The 21072-nt window shown below is 40.5% G+C and overlaps 1 protein-coding gene across 1 annotated transcript in view; it reads left to right on the forward strand.

Annotated features, from left to right (window-relative positions):
• Window positions 1-21072, forward strand: part of gria3a (glutamate receptor, ionotropic, AMPA 3a) — a 57369-nt gene that overhangs the window by 2973 nt on the left and 33324 nt on the right. The window contains 1 exon segment of the mRNA XM_034549961.1: window positions 10124-10363. Coding sequence (XP_034405852.1) covers window positions 10124-10363 — 240 coding nt within the window.

The raw sequence follows: 21072 nt of genomic DNA on the forward strand, positions 1-21072 counted from the left end.
TGAATGTAATACAGCAGGACAACACTGCTGTCCTCCAGCTGGGTCAGTATGTAATGATTGTTACAAATCCCTGATGGCAAATGACTGTGTTATTGGCAGTGGGGATCAATAGGTGGAAGGCTATAGTCCAGCAGCAGCAGTGTGTGTGTGTGTGTGTGTGTGTGTGTGTGTGTGTGTGTGTGTGTGTCTCCAGTTTGTGCTCCAGTATGGAAAAATCCATTCTCACCAAGCTTTCATTTTCTCTATCTCTCTACTAATTTATCGTTGTTCTCCAACTTCCCCGGGCCAGAGACACTGAATCTTGAGTTTGATGGTTGCATTAAAAAAAAAAAAAAAAAAACTGTAAACAGCCAATAATACTTTGCAGCAAACTATTCCAAGTCATTTCAACTTGATTGAATTGATGCCGACAAAGAGAACATCAGTGTGCTGTTGTGTTTATTATCTCACCAATTTGTGGCAGGCTGGAGGGAAGCTGCAGGATGTATTGATGTGACACCTTGCCCCAGGCCAGGACAGATTGTGTGCATAACTGCAGAAATGGGAAGGTTATATCCATTAAGACCGAGGTCAGGGCAGGAAGAGACAGCGGAGCCGCCGGTCCGGCTGGACAATGAGGGAGTGTGTGTGGGATTATAGTTTTTTGGACATGTTGACAGAGCAGACGGCGGAAATCATTTCAAATGTTTTCCCCCCAAAGCATTAATTAAATGTATAATTAGGTATCTAATTAACTGTCCACGAGTGTTAAATGCTTCTGAGCACATATTTAGTTACAGTAGATGTTGTCATGAACGAGCTACACAATATTAAAAACACAGCCTAAAAAGCCATATCGTGCGTTTTTAAAGACCTTCCTCCTTTAATTATCTTGTCTATAGTGGCAAGCAGCATTAATCTAGTCAGATCAGACATTCTCCAGAGATTAACCTTTAATTCAATAAAATGTCAATGTGACAGTGTGTTTCTTATTAGAGCCTTTGTTATAGCCACCTATCCTCCCTCTTCTGTGACTCAACCAGTGTGATGCTGCTCAGACAGAGGCTAATGTTAGAGCACTTCACTGTGTAGGCAACGGACAGTCCTACTAATGCAGCATAGACCAGTTTATGCAGCCAGATCTCCTCCTCCTCCTCCTCCTCCTCCTCCTCTTCCTCCTCCTCCTCCTCCTCCTCCTCTTTTTCTTCTACTTATTCTTCTTCTTTTGCATTATTAAGACTATGGTGAATACATTGACTCATAAGATGTGTCCAAATAAGGACATTTTTGTTTTTTGTAGTGCTTGTATGCAAATGTTGAATGTGAAAAAGTATGCTTACAATACTGATGGCATGAGCTCAAACTATCCCATTATTCTTTGCCTTGCTGCTGGCATAGAGACTATGCAGGCAGAGGACAGAGGAGCTGCAGCACACATCGGCAACCTTAAAGGTGTAATCAGTGCATTCAAGATAAGATGTGTTTTTAGTAACAAAGAAAAGGAAAGGATTGTGTTCGCCTGGTGTGAAAGTCACATTGTTCAAAGTTGGCTGTGGATGGTGGATTGTGAGCTCCAATGCTGTAGTATTCAGTACGTTATTTAAAGGAATAGGGTAGAAAACAAATGTTGTGAAATACACATTCGCTTTCTTGCCAAGAGTGAGATGAGAAGATTGATACCAGTCTCAATGCTAAATGTGAAGCTACAGCCAGCATTAAGACTGAAAAACTGCTTCAAAATCCGCCTACCAGCAACTCTAAAGTTCACTAATTAAAATCTTATTTGTGTAATTTTTTTATAGAAACCAGAATGGAAAAATTACACTTTGTGATATTATATTATATATTATATTATGGGGGGGATTTTGTGCCAGACTACTATTTTGGTCACATTGTCTCTGTAAAGGTTGCCAGGCAACCAGTGACTGAGCCCAGCTAGCTGTTTCCCTGTTTCCTGTCATTGTGGTAAAAGGTATATTTACTCTACAAACACAAGAGCGGTATCGATATTTTTCTGTCAGACCTCTCAGAAAAAAAGCAAATGCAAAATGTACTTCACAAAATGGCTAATTATTCCGATAAGTATTTACGAACTCTACAAATCACACACAGCCATCATTTCAAAAGCTTTGCGGTTTCCGGAAGTAAAAAAAAAGAAGAAAAAAAAAGAAGCTCATCGGAGGATGTTTTCACAAGTTGGATAATTGGAGCGTGGAGCTTTTGAAAATATGATATTATCTAAAAGTAAATGTTAATTTGGCAGTGCTTCCCACATTATTTGCTGTCGTTTAGTAAAACAAACATTCAGGATTGTAACTAAACAATACATAATCTTGGATCCATCCTTACTCTGAGAACTCATTTAAACCGACAAATCATGAATGATGCATGAGCACCTAAATGAGCCTAAATGCAATGATCACAACTTCATATTCATAATATCCACCACCTTTGCTTAGATATTTGGACAAACCGACATCTTGCATGTTTGTGTTTCATTTCAAAGCTGTAAATGGATCCTCTTGATTGTGGAGCCCTTGAACAGAAAGCATGTCCTTTTCTCACGATGCACTGATAAAAATATCTCCATTACTGCCAGTCCAGCCAGAGTCCTGTCCCAAGTTGACAAGTCCTCATCCTCAGATTTGTTATGGCGTTCTCATTGGGGAGCATAATAACAACATAAAAGCTTTCAGAATGGCTTTTACAGTAATTGTATCTCACTAAAGCGTCATTTCACTTGCAGGCAATGCCGTTTCCTAACCAATACTTTCACTGACATGAATACATGCTTTGCCCCTTAGTTTAATAAGAGCTTTTAGGGGGTATAGCTGTGGGGCACCGCAGCACTCATGGGTCATCATGCAGCATGAATACATTAGTTTTCTTTGACCAAGGGAGTATTGCCATAACTACAACAGTGGCTTATAAATATCAGTTGCCTGAAAACATCAGTCAGTCAACTGCAAAAAGCTAAATGTATTTGGCCACACAGGCTCCCAGTACTGCAATCATGGGAAAGAATCTTCTTTCTGTTTTTTCCTCTAATGGTCATGAAGCTGTAAAATGGCGGAATAGCACTGCATGTGTTCGGGGGCAAGCCACTGGAGATGTGTATTGAGTCTTTCATCCTGTGCATCAGAATAGGCGTACATGTCAGCGCTAACAGAGCGACGGTGATCACTACTGACAAGCTACAGTGATGCTGCAGCAGTTTGTTTGCAGTCTTACACAACGTCCTTCAGGGAGGCTGCCTCTGAAAGCTCTGCTGCTATTCACTAAATGTTACCTGAGATTATCCAAGGACAACGAGCTGTGAACTACACAGAATAACGCGAAAGAAAACCAAAGATGCCGTCGGGGCAGTGAATAATTTAGCGGTGCGGCTTTCATAGATCTGGAAAAGTTGGACGAGCCTCCGCTGTTGAACTTTCAGGATTCAAATCAGGTTTAGTGCTTATATTGTTTCCAACAAGTCAGACCTCATTAGTTTATTATTCATATTCTATGTTCTCTTCATAGTGAGACAGTGTTTTACTAGACTAAGTACCAAAGTAGATGATTAGAGTTAATGAATTGTGAAAAAAAGAGTTGTTTTATAACTCATTTGAATCCATAAAACAAATTAATTTCATGGACTAGAATGAATCATTTTGATGTAGTAATGAGTTCATCGAATTACTTTTCATACAGTCATATCATTTTCCACTTTACCCCTTTCTTTGATGTGTTTCAGTGTCCTCTGCAGTATTGCAGAATTACAACCTTTGCACATTGAGTTTGTTGTATTCCTCTGTTTCTTGTAGTGCTCCTTGGACGTTGTTTTTGCAGTATATGCAAAACATGTGTAGGTGGAGTGTTAGAAGCGCCTTTACTGCGGTGCAGTGAAATATTAAAGTGTATTCTTCCGTACAAGACTCCAATAGCCACAGGCCATCTCTGTGTTACGCTGCTGTAGATTTCCTTCAGTCATGTTCTTTTAGCATGTGGGTTGAATCCAGTTGTATTTCTCAGATTAGGGCTAATCCAACAGTCTTGCCCCGATTTTTGTGTATGAAGAATATCTGCAGGGGGTAACCGGCTGGAAGAAAATGTGTTCTTTCGCAAAGCTGTAATCTGTAGAGAAGAGGGAACTCCAGCCAACATGCAACCACATTGCCTCAGGAGAAACACCTACTCAGGCTCCAGTCCCTATATGCCCTCTGCTTTCTCTGTGGTTGGTCAACTGGGATGAATTGCACAACAATGCAGACTGTAATGCGTATACAACTATGAAACGCTTCAATGTCATAACACAGAGATCATTTAAACCTGATGTACACACATTTACTTTAATGGTGAAATTGAACGAGCACATCTTAAGACGCCTTTGAGTAGATTGCATCTTATTAAACTAGATGCGATGCTGTAGACACTCAATACTCAAAAGCTCATGTTCATTTCAGAAACATGCATGATGCATTTGGTATCTTTTTAACTTGGTCTGTCAGTCGGTCCACCACTTTGTTCGAGACTGAAATATCTCAACAGCTATTGGAAGAATTGCCATGCCATTTTGTCCAGCCATTTCCAGTGCCAAGAGGATGAATGTTAATGAAGTTTGGTGATCGTCTGACATTTCCTCTATCAGCTGCAGTTTAGCGTTTGTGGTTTTGACTGAGGTATCTCAACTAGTGGATGGATTTGCCAAGTAATTTGATTGCAAAACTAATGATATATCCGTCTGCCTCAGCTGTACTTTATGTTAAGCGCTATTTAGCAAATGATAGCCTGCTAACATGCTAAGGTAAAATGGTAAACATGGTAAACACAAAGCCCAGTTTAAATGTTTATTTTCATATTTACCTAGCACAATAAATGCATTATATCTAATCCATATGCAAAATCCATTTTACTGTCAATTTTAATAGGGTCCATCGTGCATTATACTCTTGGTCAGTAGCCGTGTTTCCGTTTAATTGTCAAGCTAAATGTATCTTTTGAAATGCGGATTAGGTGCATTTCCATCAACTGGTTTGGAGCAAATACATTTGACTACCATGTTGTTTGGTCAGAAGTTGTCACGATAGGTATCGCTTTACGCATGGCTGTAATCTGCCAGTGAACAGAGTAGAAGAAGAAATAGGGTTCGCTACCTCTGTTTCTAAGTGAAGTGAAGCAAATGCGGAAGAATTGTATTCTTTCTAATAGCCAACAGGGCTTTTTTTATTAAAGAGTCTATAAGAAAAAAGACCCTACTTCTCACTTGATTTATTACCTCAGTAAACATTGTGAACATGAATTTATGATCTCAATAGCTAGTTTCAAGCCTTCCTCAATTCAGCATGTTCATTTATTAAATAATTGTCTCATTGAGAGTAAAATAGATCAGCACATGCTTCAGGGCGGGGCTACCTTATGATACCAAGGCCTTGTCCATTATTCTATAATTTTCTATTATTTTGTTCTTAAAATATGAACCCTTTCACAGTGTGTTTTCAGCTGATGAAATTTAATTGTAACATATTTGTGACTTAAATATGTATATTTTCAAGCTTGGCCTTTTATTTACCATGCATTAATGGTAACTCATGCTTATTCAAAATCTCTTATTCAAAATTAATGGTTACTCATGCTTATTCAAAATCTCGGCTGCTGTAGTCTTGCAATCAGTACTGATGAAAATTGTTCATCTTTTCATATCTTTCTGCTTAGACATTGCCCATAAATGAAATTCACTTTTGTTTTTTTATGCCAATCGCATTGGAAAGTTAGCCTTAGAGCATTCATTTGTTAAAAACATAAAATATAGTTTTCATGGTTATAAATTATTTAGGTTTTCCTGCATTATGAGCTGTAAAAACAAATCAAGTGTGCCCCTCACAGTCCAAAGACATGCAGGTCAGAAAGAATCTACAGAATAGTATATGATTCCTATGATGAATCCAATAGCATACGCCCACAATACCAAAAGTGGGTGTTTATATACATTTATCCAGCCTCTTCAATGTTTCATTACATGCTGTGCAGTGCATGCTGGGAGGGCTTTAGGCCATGCCTCTGTTAAAGCAGAAACTGAATTACCGAGGGTGAAAATGGGTTCTTCGTGAACTTTATGACCTCTGATGGTAACATGACTACAACTGTTTGGAAACACCTGCAATGTTCTATAATATGTTGTTGCTCAGGTGTTAGACACAGACACAGTCCTGAGATATTCCCACACAATCCCTGTACACCCTGTCCAGCTGACACACTAAACAGTAGCTGGCAGAATGCAAAAGAGGCATTACCAGGCATGTTACCTGGAATGACAGAGGAGGGATCTTGGTTGTGTGTTTTAACCTTGTAAGCCATCATTCAGAAGATAGCAAAGCATAGTTGCCCATTTACAAGATGTGTTTTCGTCCTCTGTCCAGCCTAGTAATGATGTGTCATTAGAAGTTCACCTTTAAAACATTAGTGGAAAATGATCTTGATTGCTTTAAAGTTGATACAATGCGTGTTCTACTGAACTGGCTTAAATTAGAGACAGTATGTGTGGCATGATGGGGCAATTGATCACTTTGATTGACAGTTCATCGTTCTTTCCACAGTTATAAATCATGCAGAGGTTACATGAGACATCAGGGGAGACCTGATGTAAGAACCAGTGTGACACACCATGAATTACTATGGTTTGAAATTGGCATTGTGGTTCATTTAATAGGAAGTTAATATTCATCTGAGATTGAAAAGTCTCCACAAAACCCAAATGAAGATAGGAATTCTTTGGCATTAAAAATATATATTTTTGTCCCGCTTCCACAAATGGAGGAGCTAATTTATAGCTAAATCGGTGTAAAACCCTACTGGCTTGTAGACTTGTGAGCTTCATTCTGTCTCAGTGTTTGGCCTTTTTGGTGTTCAGATTAATTCAGTGTCTTTAAGTAACCGTTCAGCACGAGACACCATGAGATTCAGTCAACATGGCTATCGGTTGGTTGACCACTTTGGTCCAGACTGAAATATTCATGTCCTCCTTAGGATTGAATGTAATAACTTTGATGATCCCCTAACTTGTCATCTAGCGCTGAAGGTAGCATGCTAACACGCTGAAGATAGTGATCATTGTACATATTACACCCTGAGCATCAGTATGTTCACATGTTAGCAGGCTTTAGTGCTTTGAGCCTTTTGCTCGAAGCACCACTGTGCAACAGAACATCCACACAGAGCCGCTAGCTTGACTGGAGACGCTTAGTCTTAGTAATGAGACATGCTCTTATATGAAAGGTGCAACTGATTCAGCGGCTTTCAAGCACAAGGGCAGGAAAAAGACCTGACATATGTAAATTAGTACGCCGTGTATACACATGTATGACGGATTTACTGTGTAAGGCTTTGAGTAGATGTGCGTGGTCTTCATGCTTAAAGACAACATTAAGAAACAGGCTTCACAGTAACTTGTTTACCGGTCTGCTTTGTCGTTGCATATTTTTCACCTTGTATAGTTGGTGAATATAGTGTATTTAGTGTTTCTAGTTTCTCTTAGATCCCATCCTTAATACGTTGGTAATCTTGGGATTGCAGCAGCACATCTGTGCCATGTCCTCTGCCTTCTTCTCTCACTGATCATGTGACCCTGGGACAAGACAGGTATTCCCATATGGCTGAGACCAACACGGGCGCCCTCTCCCTCGGGGAGACAAACTGAGGTCCTGCTGCTCTCGTCTCCTCTAGTATCACTGCAGGCGCTGCTCTCCACCAGGCAGCGGCACACACAGAAACGGGTTATTTGTAATCGTCACAAAACGTAGAGTCGTTGTCCTCACTTTGTCACGGGCTGTTTCCAATTCCCTCAAACCTCAACCAGTGACTCAGTCCAAGATATCTCACCTCCTCATCTCAGCGTGAGTCCTCCTCTATCATTTTCCTCATTCTTACTTTCTTGTACACATAAAGTTACATTTTCTCACTGCAGTGTTCCAGACAGCAGCTCCCCTCTATTTCCCCTCAGCGATCGAGCTTTAAGAATTCACTTTGTAGACTCGGCTCTGCTGTGCTCATACACTACAGGTTCATCCCTACACCAGCAAGTTTTATGATAGACAAAAAAAAAGATCCTGCAGCTGTCAGTGGGAGAGACCCTCAAAGCTGCAAAGCCTCGAGTTTCAGGAAGACGTAAGATAGGGTTGGTGCTACTGGAGCCGCTGCATCAACTTGTTAAATTAGACGAGATGGCGAGAGCTGAAGAGAAGCAGAGAAATGGATGAGGGTGAACACGAGAAAGCAACAGTAATGAGAGTCAGATGTGGGTGTTCGGTGATGGAGGAAATAAGATGGAAGTGCACTGAAAGAGGTGTTTTTTTCCCAGGTGGATATTAATCATGCATATAAAGCATGTTTGTATTCTGAACAGAAATGCACAAAGCCTGCAATTAAAAAAAAAATAGCTCCACATTTCCTCTGTAATAAAGTAAATGATGCGTATCTTCATTCGATCGGGGGAATATACTGCAGTTGATTAGTGTTTACTGCTCCATGCCAAATATATGATTTCATTGTTCTTTTAGCAGTTCTTTTTTCACAAAAAGCTATTGGTCCCATTTTGACAATACAATTGGATGATATTAAGTCAGGTAAAAAGTGTTAATGTCATTGCTGCCCTCTATTCTATTTTTTTAATTAGGATTAGCTGAATATCTGAAAAGAAATCTATGTGGTGAATAATGTTATCTGTTGAAAGAGCCACTGTGAAGCATGGTAAATCCAAAACTGAATAGAAGTGAATTCACAACGTTTTTTAACTGTTTATGAAAAGCCTATTGATGTCTTGAAGCTGATATAAAACAATGGTGTAGCCGCCCCTAGAAGATTATTTTCCTGAATTACAGAATTATCTTTTACCAGTAACACTAAACAGGGGCAGAATTTATTTTCTGTGAACGTGTGTTATTATGGTATTTTAACCAGTTTCACCTTTCAACACACATTAACAGGTCTGATGAAAATTGAGGGACAGAGGAATAATAAACATGACTGAAGCAAGCTATCAAGTATGTGTTTGTGTCTGAACACCAACTTAACACATGGAGAAATCACAGGAGTGTAGAATGTATGTAATTGTGTTTGCAGACATAAATTGACCTATTTTGTGCAGTTCAACCTAGACAATGCAATGTTCCCCAAAAAGAGGACTAATTTGGAAAAAAAACATATGAAAGGTTGTTTAAATACTTATATGGCTTTTAAGTGATTCGGTGAGTACTTGAGGCAGCATCGGCTGAAGACTAAGTTGGTAAATGAAAGACAGTTCGAAAGAAGTGATCACACCAGAACTCTGAAGTTCACTCCTCATCTCTGCCTAATACACAAATCTTAGTCAGTGGTCGAGTTGCATTGTGGGTAATGTGAGCACAGGGTTTTTACAAAAAAAGTTTATACAAATGTCTTATAGGATAAAATGATGGATGTAATGATTTGACTGGTTGGTGGAGGCAGACCACCACAGGGCAGTATTATGTTTGTTTGTCTGACAATGTTCGAGGAGTGTAACGCTAAATCCGGCGAGTACTCTTTAGCATGTGTTTTGTCCCCTTACTATAAGTTAAATTCACACAGTATGTTACAGGGTGGACTTTCCACAGTCACTGGTTTTCAATGTACACTGAATGTTTATGGCCGCAGCTCATTTCAAAAGGCCCGCAGATGGCAGCAGGGCTTGTTATAAATCTTACATTGTGCAGCACAACCCGGCGCACGCTCATGTTTGAGGGTATTTGTCCATTAAAGAGCTGTGGCCAATGTACTGATTTCCCCATTATTTCTAGTTGATTACCCAAGCAGTTGCATTTAGATCAAGGAGAAGTGAAGGTCACCGGGCAGCAGAGCAGGGCCATGGGGAGCAGACATCCCGCATGGCACCCAATTATTCAGATCGCCGCTGTGTCACTCCAAAGATTAATGCCATCAAGAATCCCACTAAACCTCAAGCTTGCATTAAAGTTTTTACATTGCTCATTTTGGGGACTCAGCTTTTTTAACTTCCAGTATGCTATGACATTGTGACATTAACTTTGTTTGAAAGGCCAGTTTTCTGTCCCTCCTGACTGAAAGAATAGATGATCAGGAATGACTCTGTGCTGGTCCCTGTCCTGAACCTGCTCTCTGTCTCCCTCACCAGTCTGCTCCCAGTTCTCCCGAGGAGTCTACGCCATCCTCGGCTTCTACGACAGGAAGTCCATGAACACGCTGACCTCCTTCTGCGGGGCGCTGCACACCTCCTTCATTACTCCCAGCTTCCCCATTGATGCTGACGTGCAGTTTGTCATCCAGATGAGGCCCGGTTTGCGAGGAGCTGTCCTCAGTCTGCTGGGCCATTACAAGTGGGAGAAGTTTGTCTATCTTTACGATACTGACAGAGGTAAGAGCAGCCCTCTTGTAAAGTAACACACACACACACACACACCCACAGCTATGGGAACACCACAAGCTCTCAGATGGAGGCAGAGGAGTAGTGCAGAACATCTCGTTGCTCGAGAAAGTGCAGAAAGTAATTGGCACGTCAAGCCTTGCTCATGTAGAGGTGTTATTATACAGTGTACGTGATCAGTCTTTAATATGTAAATTCCTCATCCCCAATCTTCATCCTAAATGGTCTGATACATTTTAATCTATGCCGGTAATGATCCTAAATTACCTCTCTATGTGACTGAATCCTGCTGCAGTCAATAGCTCCTCGCTTCGGAGGAATGAGTCATTCACAGGTGCTCCCGATCCGCCGCCGTAGTACAACTCCAGCCGCCTGAGCCTCTAATCCTCTCTGATTATCATTTAGCTCTAATTGGATTATATAAAGACAGAACACAACATACTGTAACTTCTGCATCTGCTTAATGGCCTCCCGCTCCACTCATGTAGGCCAACTATTTACAGACTTGGGTCTTTGTGGTCCTCTTGAGGGTCAGCATCTGGAGAGGATGAGTTAAGACAGAGCACAACAATGTGTCTGTGTAGATTGGACCACAAGCTGGCCATGTACTGTTTTTGGCAGCAAAGACATGTGTGATGTGCTTCCATTTGTTTTTGTATGCGATTTGTTGTTTAGTTATTTAAAAATCCCTCAATAGATGTAAAGATGTTCTGGTTGCAGTCTCTGCTGATAAATGTGCCAAACCGTTCAGAACTGTGCATTACAAGTATTTTTAAACTCACATGGAGCATTTCTAGGACAAGTACACTCCTTTTTCACTTCCCCCGCCTCACTTTATATATTTCAAGCTCAGGTGGATATCTAACCTAAGTCATGAAACTACTTCTCACAGAGCCATTTTGTGTATTTGTATATACATGTATATACAAAGAAAGAGCTTCTTGAAAGTCTTCTAACAAACAAAGATGAGAGCAACACTCATAAGTGTGATGCATATGTTCAGAGCCATGTTTGACCTCATTAACGAACAAGGTTGTTAGTGCTCTCAATGTGGGAGGGGACCCCATTGGCTGGCCGATATGTCTCTGTGTTTTGGTGGTTTGATGGTGATTGTAGAAGCTGATAATTGGTTGTCTGGCGTGGTTGAGATAAAATGATTAAGCTGTTTATAGCCTCTCTTGGGCACAATGACCCTTCTCAGAAGTGCTCCCTGGTGAGGCCCTTAGAGCTCGTAACTTTTTTTGGCCTCTTCACCTGCTGTGCCGAGGCTGACGGGCCACCATCTGTAATACCCTGCCCGTTTCCACAGTGTGACTGTGACGCAGTGTAAACACTGTCATTTAGGATGGATTCCCAAGTGCTGCACAGCTTGTGTTTGCTGAGAGGCTGGTTAGACATCCCATTTTAGCTGCCAAAATATCAGTTTAATCTTCATTATAGGAAGAGGGCTCTATTTAAGGCCGGAGAGGAACTTGAAGGGGGTTCTCGAGAGACGCTTGTGTGAGTGACTGTTGATAGTTTGTGGAACAATATGACAGTAAAAGGCTGTTGAGGCGTTTTACAATGCTACGTGGAATGCCTGTCCCACAACAAGACACTGCCCAGGGGCTTTTATCAGAACAAAAGCAGAGGCATCTTAAAGTCAGTCTGAAATTGGAATAATCTATCAAATGAAACAGCCGATTCTCTGCTGTCTATCATGGGGAAGTGGATTCTGTCTTCCATTTCATCACTCACCATAAGAGGGATTTTCTTTATATAGCCCAAAGGTGTAACTATCACCAAATAGGTCTGACTGTAATAGAAAAGAAAATGCCCAGAGATACCACTAATATACTTGTGCATAAACCGTCAAATATTACTGTAATTTGTAATGTGTCTCTCAAATCGGTGATCAAATAACGAGTGGAGTTTGTTTCTCGCAGCTGCTTCGTACAGATTGGGGAGTCTGTTTCTGTTTCATGCAGCTCATGTCTCGTTAGAAGAATTAATTGTTTGACAAATATAAGTGATACAAAAGGAGAAATTGAAGAAATTGCACAGATCCAAGAAAGCACAACAAAGACTGTACGCCTTCACACACACGGGTCATTAAAGACACTTTTATCTGCCGCAGTGCATCATCACCTATTTATCCTGGATGTACAGGCTATGAAACGTCCTCTATAAACAGACTAATGGCTGTTGGCGGAAAAGACCTCTTGAACCGAGGAACATCTGGGCTTTACCAGCTGGCCACTGAAAATAGGACCCAGCCAGGTTATTTCTCATTTACATAGTTTACTACAAATTGCATATACTGCTTACATTCACAGTAATCGTGCCATTTATTAAAAACTGGCAAAGCAATAATGCTTGTCAAAATAATGCTAATTTTCAAATGAATCCTAATAATTAACCAACCCTGCTTGATTAACAGCAGCTACAGTATTCAAATGACCAACACGTAATTTGTATGGAATTGTGTTTTGTCTACAGTTATTTTAATGACTACAGTTAACAAAGATTGTACTGATGTCAAGTGAAAAAAGGTCCAACTACTTTTGGAGAAATATAAAATCCACAGAAAGACAGAATAACTTCTTCCAATGTTTAACTTGGTGGTAATTTTGAGAAAATATTCATAAAAGTACAGTATGTTCCCCGTTTGATACTGGGAGACTTGACTTACAGTTTGCATCTCTGTGCTCGCCCTCTCCTCTGCGATGACCTCTATTCTGAAGAACACAGTAATGTGGATGTTGTTGCAGTCCTAAAATCTGATACTGACAGTATTACATTTGCGAAGCAACGTCTCTGCCTCTTTGCTAAATGTATTATTATTTGTAGCATGTATTGTATTGAGATGGTGGTAGAAGAAATAATCAGAGGTAAAAGGTCTGCATTGAAAAAGCAAAAGATACTTAAAGTATGAAAGATAAGATCATTCATCATGCTGAAGAATGACCAGTGTCAGGGTTTTATCATGTACATTATTGGACTGTGTGTATACAGTGTTGGATGGTTTAAAGCAAGACTGTGTACCTTTAAACTGAATCAAGCACACAATCATCCTCTTGGTTTGAGCATTACAGTAGCTTATGGTGGCTAATATTATATTACCTTTAGATGGACACTTTATTAGCATTTACAATCATCCCATGATCTTTAATCTATAACACAGTGATGCATCATATTGTATGAGCTTATCGATTTGTGTGTGAAATCTTAATTTGTTCAGTAACTTTATCTGGTCAATAAATGTATATGTATATGAGTATAATATTTCCATCTGTAGTATGATTCTTAAGTAGCATGAAATGGACAAACTCAAATAAAGTCCAAGTACCTCAAAATTGTCTTTAAGCACTGTACTTTCATTAATGTCCTCCAGATTCATAAACTCTACATAATGCAAATTAGATCTAAGTTTATTTTTGTTGCCGGTAAAATGAAGGACTATAATCTAACAACCTTAACGGGAGCCTTTCCTGCTTCCTCCTGCCCTTCTGACAAATGGGGATTGTGGAGAATTTGCATTTGGTGTGTAATCACGCTGCCCTGCTGCTGAATGTCTGGTTGGTTTCGTCTCCGCAAGGAAACGTCTGATTAATTGCACACTGCTAAAGAGCTGCACTCAGCAGTCAGGCACACAGGCTCATTAACAGAGAGTGGAATAGAGAGAGCATATGGCACAAAGCAGCTGTTCCACTCTGTGAACACCTTACTGCTCCTTCACTTCGAGATGGACATATATCAATAGGCTGTGACCCCCTCCTCTGTGGGTAAACACTGTTTTCTTCCCAGGCCTTAATATTGAGATCCATCAATCTCCTCTTCTTCTTCTTCTTCTTCTTCTTCTTCTTCTTCTTCTTCGAGAGAGAGCTGTTATGCTACTCTTCGAGAACTCTATTATGCATCACAGGGAACATAGAAAGAACAAAGACAAGCGTACCTGGGGTACACATGTAACAGAATAACTAACTAGTGTCTGAAAGGTACTTTTTTTTTTGTAAGATAAAAGCACAAGGCTGAAACTTAAAAAAGAAAAAGATTCTCCAAGGTTAGACAGAACGGTGTCAAATTGTATACACTTTAAAAAGAGAGCGGTGCCTTTTCTGTTGTTTTCTTAAGGAGAGCATGTTTATTTGGCTCCATGATTTTGAGAATTCTCTCTGACTGTGTTGAATGAATTTAAGATTATCTGTGGGAATCAGATTGCTTTAAATTTACATCTGGGAATGGAGTGTGTTTGGAAAGGCCCTTTTAGATGCTGTGTGAGTGTGTGTGTGTGTGTGTGTGTGTGTGTGTGTGTGTGTGTGTGTGTGGTGACGCCATTGGTGGAAACTTCAAAGAGCTGTGTGCATTCGGTGAGAAGATACAGCTGAGGCGGTAGCTGTAGTGTTTCTGCATGAACCAAACCTCTTCTGTTATCAAGCGCTGACTGCGCTCTGCCAGACGCCCGAAATGGCACCAATTGATCCATGCTCATCCACGCATGCAGAGGCAGTGCAGCTAGAAAACAACATCAAACAACATGTAAGCTGCAGAGCTTCTGCTCCACACTGCAGTTTCGAGCCCATTGTATCTACAAATGCATGTATATGAATTATGATTACAGAATATCAAAAAATGTCCAGCCCAGGGAAATATATATACAGTAGATATAAAATATGATGCTTGTATTTCCCGGCTTTGGATCATTTGTAAGTTACAGACCCCAGAGATTTAAATGTCTCAGTCACTTGTTGTAGACAATCTTGCTTTCAAACATTAAGACACATTTTCTTCATTGAACAGATTGTCCGACAGGCTTCAATTGCAGAGATGTGAACACACTACTGTGGCGACAGCATCCTTCAACAAGGCATTACATAACTTTAAACAGTAGCATCACTTTTTAAATTGTTGTTCTTTGCTTGAAAAGGGGAGTTGCAACACTTGGCTTCGTTACAGAGAGTCTACTCTGGGCAGCTCTACGTGACCGGCTAAATATACAGTACGTGAACAAAGTTAAGTGGACAGAAAATGTACACGTGGATCATTGAGCTGAGTCCTTTCACACAACTTTCTGGTAAAGTTTGCTTAACGCAGCTCATATTCCAGTGTAAATAAAAAGACACCGTATCAGTGCAGAGATCATTATTTCAGGACCATGGACAGCTTCGACTCCCCTCATAGCTTTCTATGCCTTCAGTTCTGTGAGCTGTTTGTCATCTATTTTTATTTTTACCATCCTTCATGTATTCTTCTACTCATACAGTATTTTTGTTGAATAAATAAATGGAGAAACATGCTTCCATGCAGGGGTGAGAATACGCTGACTACACGGTTTGAGTATAAATATGTGAATTGTGTGCTGTTGCCTGTGAAACAGCTCTCTCTACCACCATCATCAAAACATCCATAGAGGAATATTTTTTGGCATAATGGTGTTCACCCCTTCAGTATAGACTAGATCCAGAGAAAGCAGCTTGTGGTCGCCCAACACTTTACCAGTAGATATATGATATATGTTATTTTATATCACAATTCTGTTTTATATTGGGATATCAAATCATATTCATCCAAACTTGATCTGGCAAATGGCTATACAGTTAAAATTGGTGGAAAACCCTGTTTGAAGGAATTCGAAAAGATTTCTGACCTGCAACAAGGATTTTGCTTATAGAGCCTCTTACACCCTACAATTAATTAATTAACTCAGACAAAAGCATTGCATTTTAAGTAAAAAATTAAATCCACAAAGGAGGAGGTTGGAATGGTGGACTTGTACCAGCAGAGAAATAGTGAGACGTGCTGTGCACCTCTATGTTGCTAGGCACACAGCTGTGAATGAGCCAATGATTGTGAAGCATACATGGAAATCCATTGCTCAATACAAGCGCGACTTCATTCCCCTTCCTGAACTAGTGCTATTGTTCATTAGAACAAATAGTGTGTTTAGTGTTTGGCGAATCCAGGATTTTAACTTGACAAACCGAAGCGATTCATAAAAAATCTAAACCTAGAAATGACATAAAGAATTCTTGCTACCACTGTTTAAGTTGCATATATGATTGAGAAGTGTTATTGTTAAACTGTCCAACCGTACTTATGTAGATGCTTAGTGTAGTTTTAATGTGTTACCATACCATCATGGCCCAAAGCTACTTTCTCTTGATCACCCTGATGTACGTGTGTGTGATGATATTCTAGTATGATGAGCTAGCTCAGTATCAAATATCTGCCTATGTATCCACAAGGTGTTAGGCTGGGTTTTCAAAAAGTACAGGTGTTAGAAAGAGTTTTGGATTTTTGGAGATGTTGGTTGGTGCCATTTGCCATGAGTACTATTGCGTTGAGTCACAGAGATCTCCCATCACCTATTAATGACCTCGAGAGGACAGACAGGATGTGAGAGGTGAAAAAACAACGATAAGTAGTGGTATATTTGATTGTGTGAGATTGTTACCTAAAGTGTGACAATAGTTAAATGTGTGTTGGAATTACTTTAGAAAAGAAGAGTCATCTCGTTTACTTGTGTTTATTATGGAGGCGTTAAAATTGATTTGAGACCTGCGACATCTTGAAATCTTGTCAATAAGCAGCTTGAAGCTTGATCCATCATATTTGCCATATCTCTAACTATCAACAGCATACAACCAATGCTTGCCTTTTCCTTCCACACTTCTCTACTCATAGTGCTGCCACTTCACAAATCAATATACAAGGTCATTTTAATCATTGATTATCTAATGAATAATCTATAGTGTCATTGCACTTATTCTGCTCTTATTATTTATTACCCTTTGCCCCTGTCGGCCCGAGGAGAATGCAGGGGCGAGCAGTTCAAGAGCAAGAGGTTTAGTCCGGCAAGCCCTCAGCTCAACATTGTTGTCTGTGCTGCTCACAGAGAAATGAATAGCCCCGTCTTCAAATGAATAGAAAATAAAATGAAGCAGTACGAAGACGAAGAGTGAGGGAAGGAACAGAGGAGTCAGCAGAGCCTTTGTGCCTCTCCTGCGTCAGAAAGCTGCAAAAGGCACATGGGGCCCAGCACTGTCAGACGTGCTGTCAGATGCACCCAATGTTTTTTACTCCGTGAATTCGGAGCCCCCTCCTCTCCTTTTTTTTTGTAAGATCCAGCTCATCATATCTAATCTGCTCTAACCTCTCCGCTTTACAAGGCCGTATAAGAAACCAGGTGACGAATAGAGCGCCCTCTGCTTTATAGGCACTGCTTTGTTTATGGCTTGAATCTTGTCTCTGCGATGCTCAGATGTCTCTCATCTATTTCAGGACGCTTGCTTTCAGGATAACACAAGGCCATTACAACAGTTGTCTTTTTGCATTATGAAAGAGATTAATGTGATGTGCGCTTCCCTTTTTTGCCCCAAGGGATTACGCCATTTCTATTTGCTTAAGAGATGGGAGGGTGTAGTTTTTAAGGGGAGCTGAAACAGGCAGTTAGTGCAGCTCTCACTGATGGACACAAGCCAGTCTGCTCCATTTCTTTGAATGCGATTCTAATACGAATACCTCTGCTTTTTATACGTGTGTTTTTCAGTCTGCTCCTTTTCATGACTTCAGAATCGGAAACGTGCAGCAAATGTTCATGAATTTTCTAAATGAAATGTGAATACAAATTACATAAAATATGACAGGAAACACAAGGAGAAAAATACTCAACATTCTGTTTGCAAAATTGCAGCTGTCACTAAATAAGAAATCATTTGTTTGATTAGATTTTGGCAGGAGTGAACGGTGTGGGGGTGCAGGGCTCTTTGCAGTTCAGATGATTTGGAACAGGGAGCTGCTATCTGCATTTGTCTGCATTGGGAGTAGGCGTTGTCAGGCTAATTGTACTCAAAAGTGTCCTTTTACTGTCATTTGGCTGCTTTAATCCTTTTTCTTTCCCCGGATCCGTAAGCATTGCTACTCAAAACCGTCTTCTTTGTGGAGCCACATATAAGCTGAGAGTTTTTTGGAGATTCCTCTGAAGTAGGTTCAGAAGCTTTGTCTGAGTCCCCAAATGGTGTCGCGCTTAGCTTTGCGCATCCCATGACAACGACGCAGTTAAGATGCCTGCAAGAGAATTTTAAAGAGGTCACCTTCTCCAAGGAGGAGGAGGAGGGACGACTGAGTCACAGTTGAGACCACACACCACGCTAACCGCCATGTGAGCCGCTGATCAAGACGGACAAGAAGAAACACACACTCAGGTGCCAGCAGAGCCTCAGTCCGTCTCTTTCTTCCAACTGTGTCTGTTACAGAGGAAATACATCGCCTGGTGAATGCATTATTCTACATTTGATCAAATGCTTTTCCTTCAGGATTTAAAAATCTAGGCCTCAGCAAATGTTTTATATATTTCCGAGTCAAGTAGAGAAATGACACAACATGCCAATTAGAAGATGCTTTATTCCAACGCGCTACACATTGAGTAACTTACAATTTCTTTTTTTTCAAAGTAGAACCCAATATTGCTGTAAACCTTTCTATCATACCAATCCTCTGAGCTGCAGAGAACATGCTGATATCCTGTGCAGTGCTGTGTGCTACTCAGCTTTGCTGCAGAACAATTGGTCAATATACTCGGACCACATATCAAAACCAGAACATTTCCGGTACCATGATCTCGTCCCACTTTCTTGAGGTTAATAGTATGGAAGCTTGAATAGATTTTGAAAGCGTATATTTGTGTTGCTCTGTGCCGGGTTTCTTTCTAGCAGTTGACATATTTCGGCCACCTTCTTTCTCTATGAGATGCAGCCACTAAAAACAAATATCGGTTGTGACTTGATGAGCAATCTGTCCAGTGGAGTGCCGGTACAAAACGAACTGCAGAGGAAACAGATGTTGCAACAGCTCAAAGCTTGGTTTCCCCTCTTGTTCTTTTCCTACAGGTGTGTGTGTTTGTGTGTCTCTCTATGTACTTCTGACTTCAAGGTGCTTGCATCCCTTTATCAAATGTCAAGAAACATTACATTCGATTTACAAAAATCTGTTTTGTAAATGTGTCTTTGATAATCAAAGTTATTCTTGACTTTCAATATTTACAGCGTGACTTCTTATTAACATCAACTGCAATAATAAATGACAACTGCCTATTTACTTAGTTTGATATGTGTTTCTGGTCACCTGGTGAAGTCCAATATTAACTCACTGTAAGCTCTTTTTTTCTGTCCCTCTGATGAATAATACGCTATGTTCGCTAGCTAGATGCTAACTTTGTCTGTCACATGGTACTAAGCAGGCTGTGTACTGATGATAGCCGTGAGAGTAAAGTATCTTTAATTGATGGACGTCGAGGACAGTAGAACTTCTAAATAACCTGAGAGACGTACATCCAGCGAGTGTAGACGCACAGCAACATAAGCATTCATTTACAGTTGTGTTTTTATGGCACTTGACAAATGTACGTCGATGCCCAATAACTGAAATTTAACATCGGAGCACTTAATGTTTCGCCTGACATCAAGGCTGTGTATATAAATCATTTTACTTGAGAGAAATGAAATGGTTTCACCCTGCTATATATAGCCTTGTGACAATATGCTCCTGATTTTGAATATGTATTATTTTTCAGGACGATGCTGAATAATTGACTCTAAAATGCCCTTGATGGTTGTCCTGGCTGCTGGCTGTTGTAAAACACCATCTGTTTACAAAGTCAACCAAAACACTTCGAACACAAGACTTTGTCATTTGTTCACCAACTGATACATTACATCAGTGTTAATATTCACCAAGAGACCGTGGATGTCCTTTGACATTCAGATTTCACATGTATGGTAATTGAAGTGAGAGTACACCCACCATATGTCACATTCAGATACTTCCTCCAGTTCAGGACTTTCAAACTTCAAGCTTTTATTTCTACATGTCTGTAATTGTAAGCATACTGAATAGCTTAACATCGCAAGCTCATACAAATGTTTAAATCCAAAATATCCCACAGAAAACGAATGAAAGTAAAACTCTCTAGGGGAATCGTTTGTAAATCCCTCAAATCGGTTTTCTTAAGCAGCTAGTAACATGTCTCAAAGTGTCACGCATATCCCGGCTTATGGTGTTCAGTACTATGTGACAGAAGACTGGGAGGAGCGCTGATGCTCAGCTTCTGCCTTTTCCTTTCCCCTCTGCGACCAGAGAGATTCACTGTGCTGGAGTCTTGCATTAATATCTTCCAGCTGTTAAAACAACAAACAAACATGTTTTTGCCTGTTTGACCTGATACCGTCTGGACGAGCCAAATCCAGTCTGAGGTCAGCTCAGCACCTTCTTACCTATGATCGGACGCTCCACAATGCACCGTGACGGGACAGTCACACTGAATCTCCTCTCGAACTCCTTAACCTCCCCGAGTGTCAGACACGTGGATATATATCTCTGCGTCTTTAGACTCACTGGTTGATGTGGTGTGGTGGCGCCCAGCGAGAGCCACTTGTCTTTAAAGGCCATACCTGATCTGAGTGCTGTCTGCCGAGCACTTCAGTTTGAAGGTCACCAACGGGGGAAAGGAGGGTGGACATGTCAGCTGAGTCGTGTGCTCTGAATACTGAGGAGCTCTACTGGGAACATCTCCACTCACATGTCCATCAGTGGCGCTCACCAGTGAGACTGGACGAGAGACGGTTCTTTTTGCGGTGAATGGATGATTTCTTTAAAAAAACATTTCTGATTAAATAATGCTCATCAGTCAGAAGTACGGGTCATTGCTGCTGACATGGGGAGTG

Source organism: Cyclopterus lumpus, chromosome 14 (assembly GCF_009769545.1).
Source record: "Cyclopterus lumpus isolate fCycLum1 chromosome 14, fCycLum1.pri, whole genome shotgun sequence".
Taxonomy (NCBI): domain Eukaryota; kingdom Metazoa; phylum Chordata; class Actinopteri; order Perciformes; family Cyclopteridae; genus Cyclopterus; species Cyclopterus lumpus.